General features: G+C 42.4%; 2 protein-coding genes across 3 annotated transcripts; one reads left to right on the top strand and one right to left on the bottom strand.

Moving 5' to 3' along the window:
* Window positions 1-1467: 1467 nt before the first annotated feature.
* Window positions 1468-6826, bottom strand: TMEM250 (transmembrane protein 250). 2 transcript variants are annotated; one of them, XM_033961580.1, is made up of 2 exons: window positions 6503-6826; window positions 1468-4732 (listed from the first exon to the last, which is right to left on the bottom strand). In XM_033961580.1, the coding sequence occupies exon 2, from the start codon at window positions 4596-4598 to the stop codon at window positions 4179-4181; it is 420 nt and encodes a 139-aa protein (XP_033817471.1). In that variant the 5' UTR covers window positions 4599-4732; window positions 6503-6826; the 3' UTR covers window positions 1468-4178. The 2 variants fall into 2 exon arrangements, with proteins under 2 accessions (XP_033817471.1, XP_033817472.1); XM_033961581.1 differs by lacking the exon at window positions 6503-6826 and adding an exon at window positions 5070-6323.
* A 74-nt stretch (window positions 6827-6900) lies between these two features.
* On the top strand, window positions 6901-8602 carry LOC117368191 (tigger transposable element-derived protein 1-like). Its single transcript, XM_033961579.1, has 2 exons — window positions 6901-7367; window positions 7455-8602. The coding sequence occupies exon 2, from the start codon at window positions 7555-7557 to the stop codon at window positions 8200-8202; it is 648 nt and encodes a 215-aa protein (XP_033817470.1). The 5' UTR covers window positions 6901-7367; window positions 7455-7554; the 3' UTR covers window positions 8203-8602.
* Window positions 8603-15068: the final 6466 nt, after the last annotated feature.

Below are 15068 nucleotides of genomic sequence, written 5' to 3'. Positions count from 1 at the left end.
TGCCTGCACTCAAGCCCCTGCAATTGAGTAGGCAAGTATGAACAGGCCAACTGATCACCTCTCATCACTCCACCAGTATCAGATTCCTCTGGTCTTCTTCCAGCACCAGAATCTTCTACATGATTCATTGCTCTATGCTCTTTAAAACATGACCAGGCTCCTCCAGACCCACTTCCCTGGTCACTCTGGCTGCCAAAGATCACTCCAGTCTCTGCCGGTCCCTACTGGTCCTCTTCACCATCAGTTACTTCTGCTCACTCTGGTCACTACCGGTCATCCCTGGACATTCTGGTAGCCGGTCACTCACTCTGGGACCAATGCTGATCACTCTGGTTGCTAGTCTCTTGGGTCCCCACCAATTCTAGACATCACTGGTCCCTCTAGTTGCTGGCCCTTCTGATTCCAACTGGTCACTGATTCCTCTGCTGGTCACCACCAGTCTCCCCATCGGTCACTCCATCAGTCCCCATTAAGCAAGATACCACTGGTATATTGGTCCCTAAGGATTCTTCTGGTCACTCAGACACTCTCTACCGGTCAAGCTTGAGCACTCTCCGGTCATTCTACCAGGCAGGCTAGTTAATCCCTGAGAATTCCCCTAGTCACTCAGTCTGCATTCCCTAAAGACCCCTCCCCCAGTCCCTCAGACACTCTCACTGAGGACCCTTTACTGGTTGTCAAGGTTAGGCTTTCATAAGCATTCCTTCCCTCAAGGGTTACCTGAGCTGCAGGAGTACTTGCTTTTCCCAGTTCTTTGTTCTGGAACTCTTGTTTCCAGCTCTCTTTTCCACTCAGGGTGGGTAGAGAGCTCCCAGGTACCTTTGCAACATCTATATGCAAATGAGCTCCTTCTGCTGCTGAGACTACCCTCTGCTGGCCAGTAATGGGATATACACCCCATCACAGCGAGCTAAGCTTCTAAGGGTACGAATCCAGAGCTCCATATAATTTTCTGCAGGCTGGCCAAGCAGGTTCCCAAAGGATTAATCTGCCAGCTGCAGACCAGTCTGCTTCTTCATAAAAGGCAGAGCTTACCCCTGCATAAGAAAGCTCTGAAATCCACACAAACTGCAAAAAACCCCACTGAATTAATAAAGAAATATATAGAGCAGATCAGAATGACACCTCTCAGTTCATGTACAGAAGGAAAAACTGAAGGGGGTAGCAGAGCCCTCTGAAGGAGAAGAAGTTGAAAACGTGGATTCCTTCTACATGGCTTGCAAACAAGGAGAGAATATCCTACTGTCCAGAATGACACACCTATTGCACTAGAAATCAAAATTAGCCCTTAGTGCACATTGTGGTATAATTTTGTAGTGTGCATCTTCTACAGGATTAATTTCTACTTCTTGTCTAGTGTACTCAGCCTTTTGGTCAGAAGTCAGTCATCCACTCCCTTGGGAACTTACTATAAATGCACCACAAATCCAGCCAATAGATACAAAGGTTGAAACCCCAGCTCACTAGTGCAGTTTCAGTTATATCTTTAATAACATGAAGTACTAGATTTCATGATGTTTCATTCCCAAATAAAAAATTTCCATTCTGTATTGCCTTCACACATTCGGCAGAGTGGCTGATACAGCTGATCTTTTTTTGTACAGTATGTTACAAACGGAAAATGGTTCAGTTTCAGATTTCAGGTGATCTAAAACCTCACAATCATTGCTCTCCCCAGGGATACAATAAAGAAAAGAGAAGCAGGCAAGTAAGGGTTTAAGGGGACATATATTAAGAAAAAATTGCTAGGAAGAATTTCTCCAGTCCAACATAATTGATTGAAATTATCACACAGAAAAGAAAATATGTTTAATGTCTGTCTCAGAAAGATTTGGCAGGCATACCAAGCAATGCACCATTTCTGTGCTACAAAAGTTGGATATAGTACTATGTTTTAAATATTCATGTTTCATGTCTAGGAAAGTCCATGAAAAAAATGTTATTACCTCGTGTCCTTAGTTATAGTGACAGCTTGGGGACTACTCTGTGTTTGGTCCAGGGCTCTGCTGAGGGATTCAGTTTAAGAGGAAATTTCCATCCCTACAGCATCTCAATCAGCAGGAAGGCCCATCACTGTACAATTCATGCATACAGCAGGGACACATGCTTTCAAGCATGCATTATGCCTAATGCACACATGCACTGCTGTAGAAATGAATCATTCAAAATATCCCCATTAGGGGCATGGGGGAGGGGGGCTGCAGCTCCCTCACATTGGAGTCAGACATACCTAGTCACTGGCAGAAGCACAGGCTAATAAAAAGAAAACTGGAGATGGTCCCAACATCTGCTTTGCTTATTGATCTTTCACCTATGCTCAACTTCAGGCTTCACAAAAAAAAAACAAAAAAAAAATCCTAATCCTGGCCATACCTCTGGTACTCATAAAGCATTAAAAAGAGACAGTGCTTTTACTAAGATGGGAAGTTATTTATCTTTGCCATAGATGAGCATCATTTAATGTCAACATCTACTTTGATGAATAGATACCCAAATTATAGGAAGTTTTTCAAAATGGAATAGCTGCAAAGCACAAGGAAACTTTCTAGTCATGGATGCTGCACAACTATTTCTGATAAAAATATATGCATATTTTTATATTTTGAAAATGGCCAAGAAAAAAGTATCCACATGCAGTTTGTGCCTTTCTGTGTTTTTTTAAACATGAGTACATTGACAAAAAATAAAGCAGCACAATTCCATGTGTACTTCTGAAATTACAGAAATATGCATTGAGTTTCAGTCAGTGTTCCCAGTAAACTGAGCTGGAGTCTTCCAACTGAACTGCTGCCAGTGTGAGGTGGCGTTTCAATATTGTATTTTTTTCAATATCTAGCGACAGGCAGGTTCCCTCATTATTGAAAATGTGATAGTGAAACAGCACCACCCACTGGAAGGACTGTAGATGGAGGACTCCTACTCAGAGAGAGCAGTGGTTTTCAATCCCTGACCTGACCTTATCCCTATTTTATGTAACAGTTCCAGAGGCAGATAACATTTAAGAACAGCATTAGTATGCACTAGAACTAAATGAGCCCCAGGTGCATTAATTTCCATAAAAATTGTACCCAAGTAAAAATCAGGTATAACGGTTCATAGATAGTTTGTATCAACTGCAATTTTCAAAGTGAAAGTACACTTGCTCTTTGAAATCTAGTGCAAAATCAATAGGTGAAAACTTTACACCAAAGCAGACACTGTGAACTTTATACCAAAACAGACAGTTTGATAATTACCTAAGGAACTTTAGCTGCATCCGATTGCCATTTTGACCTTTTCTGCAGAATAAGATTGAAAAATGCTGCATGAAGGATTACTTGGCCCCTAAATCTGAACTTAGGCTGTCCTAGGACAGGCTGCTTCATCTGGATCTGTTATGGTCATCACCTTCTTGAAAACAAGGTGTACATCTCTTCATGGCACTTCTGCCTTTTACATAGGATTTCGATCCTACTGGCCAATTTTTCCATTACAACCAGAAACCTGCCTGGGTTGTTTTTTTAGCTTTTATAATGCCTCTTTTGGAAGTTTCATTCATTCCCAACATACAATATATGTATTTTTCATTATGGATGCACACAACCTTCACCATACCACTTTTAGAAAACACTTTCATCAATATCTGGTGAGATCTGTTGTCACATGTTCATGAGATGATTCCGTCCTAGTTTTCCAGAACCTACCCCAGCACACTTTATCCTTAGCAACACAATTTCCATCCTAAAAATCCAAGTTAAATCCCCGATAAGGACTGTGCTGCAATTTTCCTTTGAGCCGTACCCAATGATGTCAACCACTGCTATGTACCAACATAATCTGGTCACTGATGTCATAGTGCATGCAGGTAAATTAGAAAAACATAAGATAGGACCAAAATCTTAAGACAAATTGGAAACTAGTACCACCAGAAGAGTTCCTGCTTACATCTCTCCCTTCCATTGTAACAGATGTCATCTTATTTGTAGCACTGATTGCATTGCACAAAACTATCTTTCCCCTTGTAGCTGGGCCAGATGGATTCTACTTCAACCATCATCCCACCTAGAATGGGATCATATACAGGGACATGCATATGCCCAAAACTAACTTCCAGATGATAAATAAACATAATAAAAAAATTATATTCATACTTTGAATGTGCAACAAGAGATATCTTAGCCCACATGTTTTTCTCTTATCTACATATCCACAAACACCATGAAACACCACCCCAATCCTCCAACTAGCAGCATGGTCACGTGTATTCCATAAATAAGTATCTCATTCAGGAGACCAAAGTCAACACGTCTGCGTCCCAGCAGGAGAAGGATGACGGACAGCTTGTACTGGAAGCGTAGAAATATTCGAATGCCAACATACTGAAGGCAAAACAAGATGGACAGCGCCACCCAGAGGATGGAGGTGAGGAGACTGCAACTGAAGTACAGTAGGAAGCGGACAAAGCCGTACATCCATCGAGATTTTAAGTAAATGTCAAAGTTGTTGTACTTTGTGCGCACCAGGTGAGTGGTCCTTACTGGACCACAGGCAGAATGCAAACATGTGGTATGGGGGCCGTGGAAAGAACGAACCCGACGGGGAATGGGGATTACAGGCATCAGGCACCCCACAGTTCACACAATCCTAAAGGAAGTTTTCCACTGCACATATCAAAGTTCACCCATTAGGATGTAATGGATCCAAGCTAGTTTCCATTGGGAATTCTTGAACAAGCTGCTGTGATGGCATCTACCTGTAAAAAGAGAGATTATTTTATATATGTACTAAGTGTTACAATTGGCATACTTTCCTGGTCATACTTCCTTTGTGCTCTTGTTGCAAAATTTCAAAAGTTAAAAAATATAGTAACATAGTAAATGAAGGCAGATAAAGACCTGAATGGTCCATCTAGTCTGTCCATTAATTATATGTATTATAAATTCATGATTAAATTAATGTCTTTTTTCTTTGATATTTCTGAGCTATAGACCATAAAGTCCACCTGGTACTGTCCTAGTTCCAATTGCTGGAGCTTCCATCCATGCTCACTCCAGCTTATCTAACCATCCCATTATTTTCAGGATACCTACCATAAAGTCTGGCCAGAAACATCCTCATGTTCCAAGTTACTGGAGTTCCTACTGATGCCTTCCCCAGCCCATCCTCCACCAAATCACCATATACGGGACACACACCATGCAAATCTACCCAGTATCAGCCTTAGTTCTTTAATTTATACCATTTGTTTTCTAATTAGAGATCCTCTATTTTTATCCCACACCTTTTTCAATTATATCACCAAATTCTTCTCCACCACTTCCCTCGGGAGGGCATTCCAGGCATCCACCACCCTCTCTGTGAAAAAGAATCTCCTAACATTACGCCTAAGTCTTCCTCCCCACAACCTCAATTTATGCCCTCTAGTTTTACCATTTTCACTTCTCTGGAAAAGATTTGGTTCCTTATTAATACCTTTCAGGTATTTAAATGTCTGAATCATATATCCCTTGTTCCCCAACTATTTTTTCCTTTTTGCTCAGTACACTTCATTACTTACAGCAAGCATACAGTTATAAAAACAACCTACTTCTGGAAGTTATTTATACTAATCCGTAGCTGGATAAAGCACTAGAAAATAATGTACCTATTTGAGCAGGTCACACAGGTAACTCAACCGAGTAGCCTAATGCCTAAGAATCAGGGAAGCTACAGTTTAAAAATCGCATTGTTGCACCTTGGGCATGACATTTCATTCCCTCTTGTCTCAGGTACAAAGCCAGATCTGTAAGCCTTTTGTGGACAGGAAAATACCTAATGTATTTGACTATAACTCATCTTACTTACCGACAGAAAGGTATGCATTAAATCTAAATAATACAGAAAGAGGAAATGAAATCTTGTTGGAAATAGAATAAAATTTTTAAGTTAAAATTCAAAACAGGATTTTGCATGCAGCTCTCCCCAAGTTAAGGAGCTTGCAGTCATTCACTTAGTTAAATCTTAGAAGGTGCTAGGCCCATAGGTGTAAGATGGGACATGCAGCATTTAGCACATGCTAAGCTTTAGTTTAAAAACCTCTCAGTGAGGTGGGGGCATGTAATATGAGGAAAAAGCTCAACAGAATTTCCCCTTTTTCCTTGTGTTTATTTGGAAATAAAGGTAAACAAAATAAATATAGTGCTATTCACTGGACTAATCATACATTTCTTGATTGGTCTTTGGTCAGGTCAAGTGAACTACTATGACAACCATTTTTCTTTCAAATTTTAGACCAATGTTCACATAACAGTGCAAGGCTATGGCATGTCAAGAACTGATGCAGAGATACCAAGTCACACGCATTAGGCTATCCTCACACTCCCCCGCACGCCGAGCACCCCTCCTCTCAGAGGACAGGTCTCCCCTCCCCCGTGGTCTGTCATCTCTCCCTCCGGTCTAACATGCTTCCCCCCCTCTCCTCCCGGATCGCGACCCAACATCTCTTCCTGAAGACTCCCTCCCTCTCCTGCCGTCAAAGCGATACCTGAGATCGCCCACCACCAATCCGGCAGCTTGCCTTCTTCAGTGACCAGCCCCATCTGGCATAACCTCTTCCCCTCGAATGCGTCCCGCCTTGCCGGAAACAGGAAGTTGTGTCAGAGGATCGAAGGCGAATTGGACAAATAGTTGCGTCAAAGGGGGGCGGGCCACCAGAGAACGTGGCCTGCGGCTTTCCCGTGCGATCTAGGAGCCTCTCCGGGGATCAACTACGCCCCCAGGATCCTCCAAGACGTCCGAGTACCGCCTTCGTCAATTTAGCGCAGCCGCTCTTGCTGTCTGCCCCGGCTGATGCTGCTAGACTCACGCTGACACGTGCACGGGCTAGTGGCAGCTGAGGTCATCTGATCTACTGGGCATGCGTGTGGCACGTTCACCTGCAGCTCGATTGGTGCGCTAGGGAGGTCGCCACACCCACGCGCCAGTAGATCGGGGAGGAACTCTGCTGTATTGAAGCCAGAACTCAGAGGGGCTTGCTACCAGTTAATCCTGGTTTTTTATCACCAGAGGACATGATCAACTTGATCATCACAGACTTTTGAAGTACACTTCTCCTGCTGTATTTGTGGTTTCATCAATCGTGGTTTCGATTATTCACAGTTTTTCAGTTGTTTGCTTCTCCCCCCCCCCCCCCCAATTACATCACAGAAATCGCTGATTCACACCGTTTACAGATATAATTGCTGATTCCAAGCACTGCACTGAGAAATCGCTGATTCCCAGTTGCACAGAGAAAATTGCTGATTCCCAGCGTTTATACAGTACAGATAAAATCACTGATTCTCAGCATGCACAGAAAAAATCGTTGATTTCCAGCATGCACAACTGATTCCCAGCAATGCACAGAGAAAATCGCTGATTCCCAGCAATGCACAAAGAAATCGCTGATTCCCAGTTGCACAGAGTAAAACGCTGAACCTCAGCGTTTAAAAATAAAATCGTTGATTCCCAGTTGCACAGAGAAAATCACTGAACCTCAGCGTTTAAACAGAGAATTCTGTTTCCCAGCACTGCACAGAGAAATTGCTGATTCCCACTATGGCTTCAAAGCGCAAGACTTCTGGTACTACTGAAAGTGCTCTCAAGAGGGAAAAAAAAGTGAAAACCTTACAAGAAAAGGTTGAATTATTGGATATGCTTCAGAGAGTAAAGTCATCCTCCGCTGTTGCTCGGCATTATGGCATTAATGAATCTACCGTTAGATACATAAAGAAGAATGAAAAAGCAATCCGTGAAGCTGTTGCAGCAGCTACTCCAGCAGGTGCGAAGACATTACATGTTGTGAGAGATGTCAATCTCTCTCGTATGGAAGCTGCAACATTTCTGTGGGTGCAGGATTGCTACAAGAAGAGAATTCCGGTAGACTCTGTGATGATAAGAGGAAAGGCAAAGTCGTTGTATGATAACTTGAAGAGCAGAGAAGGTGGAGTGTCACAATCCATCGACTTTCTGGCCAGTAAAGGGTGGTTTGATAAATTCTGTCACAGGTATGGCCTGCGTAATGTGAGAGTGGCAGGAGAAGCAGCATCTGCCAACCAAGAGGAAGCTAGAGAGTTCCCTGCTACCTTTAAGGAAATTATTGAAGAGAAGGGATATGAACCTGAGCAGGCATTCAATGCCGATGAAACTGATCTATTTTGGAAAAAAATGCCACAGAGGACTTTCATTAGCAAAGAGGATAAGTGAGCACTAGGTTTCAAGGCTGCAAGGAATATAGTAACTATGATGAAGCAGAAGAGACAGACGGAAATCACAATGTATTTCCAAAAGATACCTAGAGTCACTGCCTCTATCCACTGCCTCTCCATCCACCTCTTCCACCCATGAGGAGGCATCCCCCTCATCTCTTTGTCTTCCTCCTACACCGCATACTGAGGATCCACTTCCACTGCCTGAGGAGGGACCTGGTGCTCACTTATCCTCTTTTTCTCCTCCTGCACTGCATGTAGTACATTTCCTGGATGATGAGGAGGAAGACACCGACTGAGTAAGAGATAATTATTGTACAGTACTCTATACAGTACTGATTTACCCATGTTTAATGTACAGCACTGTGTTATTCAAAAGCTGCAATAAATGTTTTCAACTTAAATCGCCAATCTCGTCTTTTTTGTTATTTGCATTTTCTCAATATTTGCTATGGTTTTTAATAGAAAACTGCGAATAACATACAAAAAGTTATTTGCGGGTTTTCTATATTTGCTGTCTTGCTATTCCCCTATCACTGCGAATACGGAGGGAGAAGTGTAATGAAGTGCTTGGTAGGAAAAGTGTAACCATGCTTGTTTGGTGCAGAAATCCAAAGGGTGGGTAAAGAGAGGAATTGAAGGAGAGCTGCTGTTGATCTCAAGATTGCAAAATAGTGTGGCAAAGCATTGGCTGAAGCCAGAGGCATGCTAAGGCATATAGTACAGGAATTGCCAAAAGCAGAAATGAGATTGTAAATTACTGGTGAGTCCTCATCGGAAGCATGACCTGAATGCTATAAAAAGTGCTAAAAATTGCACATGCCCAATTTGCACATTTAATTGAACAATGAGCCAATTTAAGCCAATTAGCTAGGGTTACCATATTTTAGCCACAAAACCCTGGATACATGGCCCCACCCTGTTCTGCCTCTGGCCCACCGAATTCTGCCCCATTCTGCCTCCAGCCCTGTTCCATTCTGCCCCCACAAACTTCCTTTCTTTCCCAACGAGCACCAGCCATGTCTGGAGGGCCTGGAGCATGCATGGATGTGTGTGACGTCATCCGTGCATGCTCAGAGGCCCTTCAGATGCGGCTGGAGTTTGTCGGGGATTTCCAAAATCCAGACAAACTGCTAGGTTTTGGAAAGTCTATCCAGACACCTGGACAGTCTTTGCCTCGCTCCCACCGAGACCGACGCACTACGCCCGACAGAGCTCCTGGATATCTGCCTCCACTGGGCCGGCGACCGAGCGTGCTCCGCCCCCCCCCCCCCCCCAGTACCTCCCAGGAGCATTTAATCTCGACCAGCTGAACGGTGTGCTGCCTCCCAACTCCATACCACCGCCCACCCAGCTACCTGATCCCACTCAGTGGACGTGGGAACCTACTGCCGATGGCCTACTTCGAGCGCCCTACTTCCTGCTCTGGAGGATCCCCCCCACTTCTAAGACCGGCCAAGCGGCTAAGTATATGCATGCCGACTACACTTTATTATTTTGCATAACTCCAGATAATTAGCTTTCATGCTCCAGATAATTAGCTTGCATGACTCCAGATAATCAGCTTGCATGACTCCAGATAATCAGCTTGCATGAACCCAGATAATCAACTTACATTTCCCCAGTCAGCCTGGACACTTAAATCTGTCAGCAAACCAGCTCGCTTATCTCTTGCTAAATCATCACATCTTAAGTACTGATAACATATTACGTACTTACAAGACTCCAATTATCTCCAAACTATCCCAAGCTCCAGAGTGTCCATCTATTTCATTATCTGGTTAACCTCTTTAAATATCTGGTTTATTACAACCTCTGGTTAACTCCTATATCTGGTTAATTCCCATAAGTACTCACAGGGTCAGCCAACTACCTCCTCCACCTTCCTCAGCGGGACACCCTGACACCTTCCTGTGATCCTGACCCTACCCTTGGCCACCTTCCCGCCAGCTCAGCGAGGGGAATTGCAGTCAACCGTCCCCCCTTTCCCCATAGAATACAGCCTGCTCCTCTCCCCTACTATTGTCGAGCTACCTATCTCCATCCTCTCAAATTTCCCCCATCAATCACAGAGCAAACATGACCAAGTCCATAGGACAACTTACAGTCCTCCTTCTCTACCTACTCAGCACGAGAAACTGGATCTCAAAAGCCTTAGCGTTCGAACCTATCCCAACCTACTTCACATGGGACAGAATCATGGGGCCTGAAAAATCACTTTGCCCCTCCCGTATCATCCACGACTACATGGAATCAGGTCTCTTCCCCATCTCCGTAGTTAATGCCTTCCGCCACTTCTCTAGACCATCACACAAAAAAACGTCTCCTTAAAACTTACAATGAGCTGATCCCCCAACACCTTCGGAACACCACACCATTACTGGTGCATATCTGAACATTCGCTCTGTTAGAAACAAAGCCCAACTGGTCAAAGACTGGCTAGAAGAATCCCACCTAGATATACTACTTTTAACCGAAACATGGCTAATTTCTGATCAGGACGCTATCATAGGTGACCTACTACCTTCAAACTACAAAATTATTCCCCTATCAAGAAACTCAAAGAGTTTCAAGTTTCAAGTTTATTGACTTTTTAATATACCGACCATCACAAAGTATCTGGCCGGTTTACAATAAGATTTATAAAAGTTTAAATATAAAATATAGTGAGTGAACATTAAAACATAATTTGACTAACATGAACGTGTGGATAAGAGGGGAAGGGAGGGGGAAAGTTACATATTTTAGAGAAGAAAGGGAGAAGTAGGGATGGGAAAAAACAGTTTGGGTAGGGTCGCTTTTTTAAAGCGGTTGGATATAGGAATTGGATTCGGACGAGTTTATGAATACAGTGGATGGGGAGAAGAGGGAAGAAGAAAAAACAAAATAAAAAAAAAAGACTATGATAGAGAAAATGCATCCTGAAATAGAAATGTCTTCAAATTGATCTTAAATTGATCTAAATGTTGTTCTTCTCTAAGTTGTTGAGGTAATGCATTCCATAGTGTAGGGGCAACAACTGTAAAATTTATTTTTCGAGTATTATAGTATTCTTTGATAGAAGGGATTCGTAATAGTTTTTGGTCGGTGGACCTCAGAATTCGTGGAGAGCTATGGGGGATAAGAAGTTTATGAAGGAATAGAGGCTGGTTTGTGAGATTTATTTTAAAAATAAGCAGGATGACTTTATAGGTTAAGAGAGGAGGTGGCTTAGCAATAATCCTCCGAGATCACTTTCAGTTTCAAACACTTGGTCTCCAAACAAACCAATGACCTGGAAATTCTCACCTGTAAAATCTCCAAAGAGGACTATAAAGATAATTTGATTGTTACCGTATTCTACGCACCCTCTAACAAATGGAACCTAGCAAAAGCAGATCTCTACGAATTCCTCCTCACAAACTCTGTAGCCGGCGCCTATAATCTTCTTGTCGGAGATGTCAATCTACATCTCGAGCAGGAAGAAAACTCTAATGTTGCAGATCTACTTTCCTTCCTCACATCTCTAGGCTTCTCCAAACCACCTCCAACAATAACTCACAAGAAAAGCCACCACTTAGACCTGATCACATTCCTTTCCAATGCCCCTACCACCCCCAGTATAAGCTTTACAGGTGAAACCTGGGCCAACACCCCCTGGTCAGATCATTACCTATGCAATTTTGAATTACGCTGGTGCAAAAAAACAAACCAAAAGGAACCCAAGGACCAGTCACAAAGAGAAAAGGATTTGGACTAGAGGACAAATAACCCAATAAAATTTTGGTCACACTATAGCCCAACATCCATCCCGGATTTAGACCCAAATTTTATCCAAGGATGGAAAATTTTCAGTAATCAGGTCCTCAACAACATTGCACCACTGAAAGTCTAAAAAAAGACACCATCTATCAACCAGCTGGTTTGATGTGGACTTACTATCTCTAAAACGAGAAGTACGTAAATTAGAAAGAATATGGTGCAAATCAGAAAAAAAATAATGACAGGTACACTTGTTGATCAAAAGTAAAAGAGTACAAAAGAATGATCAAAGAAAAGCGCTGCAAACATTACTCCCAAGCAATCAATTCTCCTTCGCTGAACAGCAAAGAACTCTTCAAAATAGTCAATTCCTTATTCGATATCGATCTACATAAATGCTCCCACACAGATCTCCCACCCCCAGCGGTAAACCTTGCCGACCACTTCGCCAAAAAAATTCGCACTCTGAAAACGTCTCTTATAACTACAAGCTCAGACCCTCCAATCAACCTATTTACCCTAGAAAATGAAGGCTCAACTACCGACATGATCTGGAATCATTTCGAAAACCCAGATTGGAACCTATTCCTCAAGCTCTACTCCAAATACGCTAAATCAAACTGCCTACTAAATAATTGCCCTCTGACTACCATGAAAACAGCCCCCCTCCTCTTTCAAAGCCGAACTTTTCAGCTGGGTCTCTCTTTGCCTGGCCACTTCCCGCTGGAACTCGGCCACATTCTTGTGACTCCCATCATCAAAAACTCCAAAGAACCAGTCTCTTCAGCTGCCAACTACAGACCAATTGATATTCCTCTCTTCCTTAAACTAATGGAAGGCCTAGTTAACCATGACCTTACAAAACACCAGGAGAAGTTTAACATTCTACACGACTCTCAATCAGGATTTCGCACAAACTACAGCACAGAAACTGTCCTAGCATCACTGACTGACCACCTCTTCCATTTGTTTTCCCTAGGAAAAAGCGCACTGGGACTTCAATTCGACCTAAGCAGTGCTTTCGACCTTGTTGACCACGACATTCTGATCAGATGCCTTGATTCTCTTTGCATCTCGGTACAGGTGCTAACCTGGTTCACAGGCTTCTTAAAAAACCGCACCTACCAAGTCCACAGTGATGGTACCTTCTCCCAAAACTGGAGCAACCCCTGCGGAATCCCACTAGGCTCCCTCTCTCTCCATTGGCCCGTATGATATCCGACTCAAAACTAAAATCATACATTTATGCAGATGACATTACAATCATCATTCCCATAATTTCACTAACACAAGAGACTGAACAACTCACTACTTCTGTTCTCACTAAGGTAGAACAATGGACCACTCAATTCAAATTAAAACTAAATCCAGAAAATACAAGCAAGTCCCAACCACAAGCTAACGAATACCTCTCTGAAACTAAACGGGCTTACCTACCCAATCAACCCCACCATCAAAATCCTAGGAGTCACCCTGGATCAATGCCTAATGTTCGAAGACCATACCAACGCCCAGATTAAAAAATGTTTTTGCACTCTCTGGAAACTACGTACCATCAAACACTATTTTGACTTCCTCTCCTTCCGACTACTGGTTCAGTCGCTTATTTTAAGCACCTTGGACTACTGTAATATCATATACCTGGGATCAACCATAAAACGTCTGAGAATCATACAGAATACTGCTGTGGTCTAAAAAAGTCTGACCACGTTAGCCCATTCTACAGAAAATTTCACTGGTTACCAATCGAGGCAAGGGTCATCTTCAAGTTTGCCTGCCTGTGCTTCTAAACCATAACTGGCTCATCCCCGATCTACCTCTCGCACCATTTTATATTTCCAGGCACCTCCTGCACAAGTAATACCTATCTGTTTGCCTATGCATCTACAAGAGGTTCCTAGATAGAACACTGTCATTTCAAGCTGGCAAATGGAATAAATGCCTAACCACCCTCATTTCAAATACGTCCTCTTACCAAGCCTTCAGGAAATCAATCAAAACCTATCTCTTTGACAAATTTCTCTAACTCCTCTCTGCCGTGTTGTATCTCTGATATACCTATTGCATAACCTACCTATTTCCAGCCATACCCAACCATTCTCAACTCACTAACGGAATCGAATCACCCCTCCAATGTAATTGACATCATTCTCTGTAACTTTGCTGTAAATGTACAGTCTCTTCCTCTGTAAACTGCTCTGAACTGCTTCTGGTATTGCGGTATAGAAAATAAAGTTATTATTATTATTCTAAAAAGAGGACATGTCCGGATTTTCTTGGATGTCTGGTAACCCTACAATTAATACCAATAATTGGGATGTTAATGAGAAATTGTGCTAATTAATTGTAATTAAAATTTACATATGTAAATTTAGGTGTAGAATCTGTGCTTAAATTTTATACACAAGTCAAAAAAGGGGTGCGAAATGGGAGGGTCATGAGCGAATTGGGGGCATTCCTTGGATTTATGATGTAGTTATAGAATAAGGGGGGATTCATACCTAATTTAGGCACAAGGATTTGCACCACATATTAGCTGATGCAAATGGTCATGCCTAAAGTTAGGCAGGGGTCCTGGGTGTAAGCGCTATTTTATAAATTGCATTTAACTTTAAGCACCATTTGTAGAATGGCATTGAGTGGGTTTGTTGTACCAGTTTTTTAGGCGCCTTATATAGAATTTAGTTCATTATGCCCATTTCTAAACAACATATCTTCAAAAGAATGCAGTATAAACAGATCAAAAGCAGTCCAAAGAAGAACTACCAAAATGATTAATAGTTTGCTCTGCATCATAAACTGTATGATATAAGATATAAGGACTTGGTATGGGTACCTTGAAGAAACATTCAAATATCTCAAAACTATACATAATACATGACATCACACAGATTTCAATACAAGGAAGTTCTAGAACAAGAACTCATGACATAAGGACCCAAAGGGTTAAGAGCCCAGAGTATGCTATGTTTGTCAAGCTATGCTTGTATATATAACAATGTCTGCCATGCTATGTTTACCATGCTGTGGGGCTCATAATCAAACCTTAAACACGTCTAAAAACCCGCCAAAGTCGGCACTTGGACGACCTAAAAGACAGATTGTCCAAGTCCCAATAAACCA

This window comes from Geotrypetes seraphini, chromosome 10 (assembly GCF_902459505.1).
Source record: "Geotrypetes seraphini chromosome 10, aGeoSer1.1, whole genome shotgun sequence".
Taxonomy (NCBI): Eukaryota; Metazoa; Chordata; class Amphibia; order Gymnophiona; family Dermophiidae; genus Geotrypetes; species Geotrypetes seraphini.
This window is presented reverse-complemented; position numbering and strand designations above follow the sequence as displayed.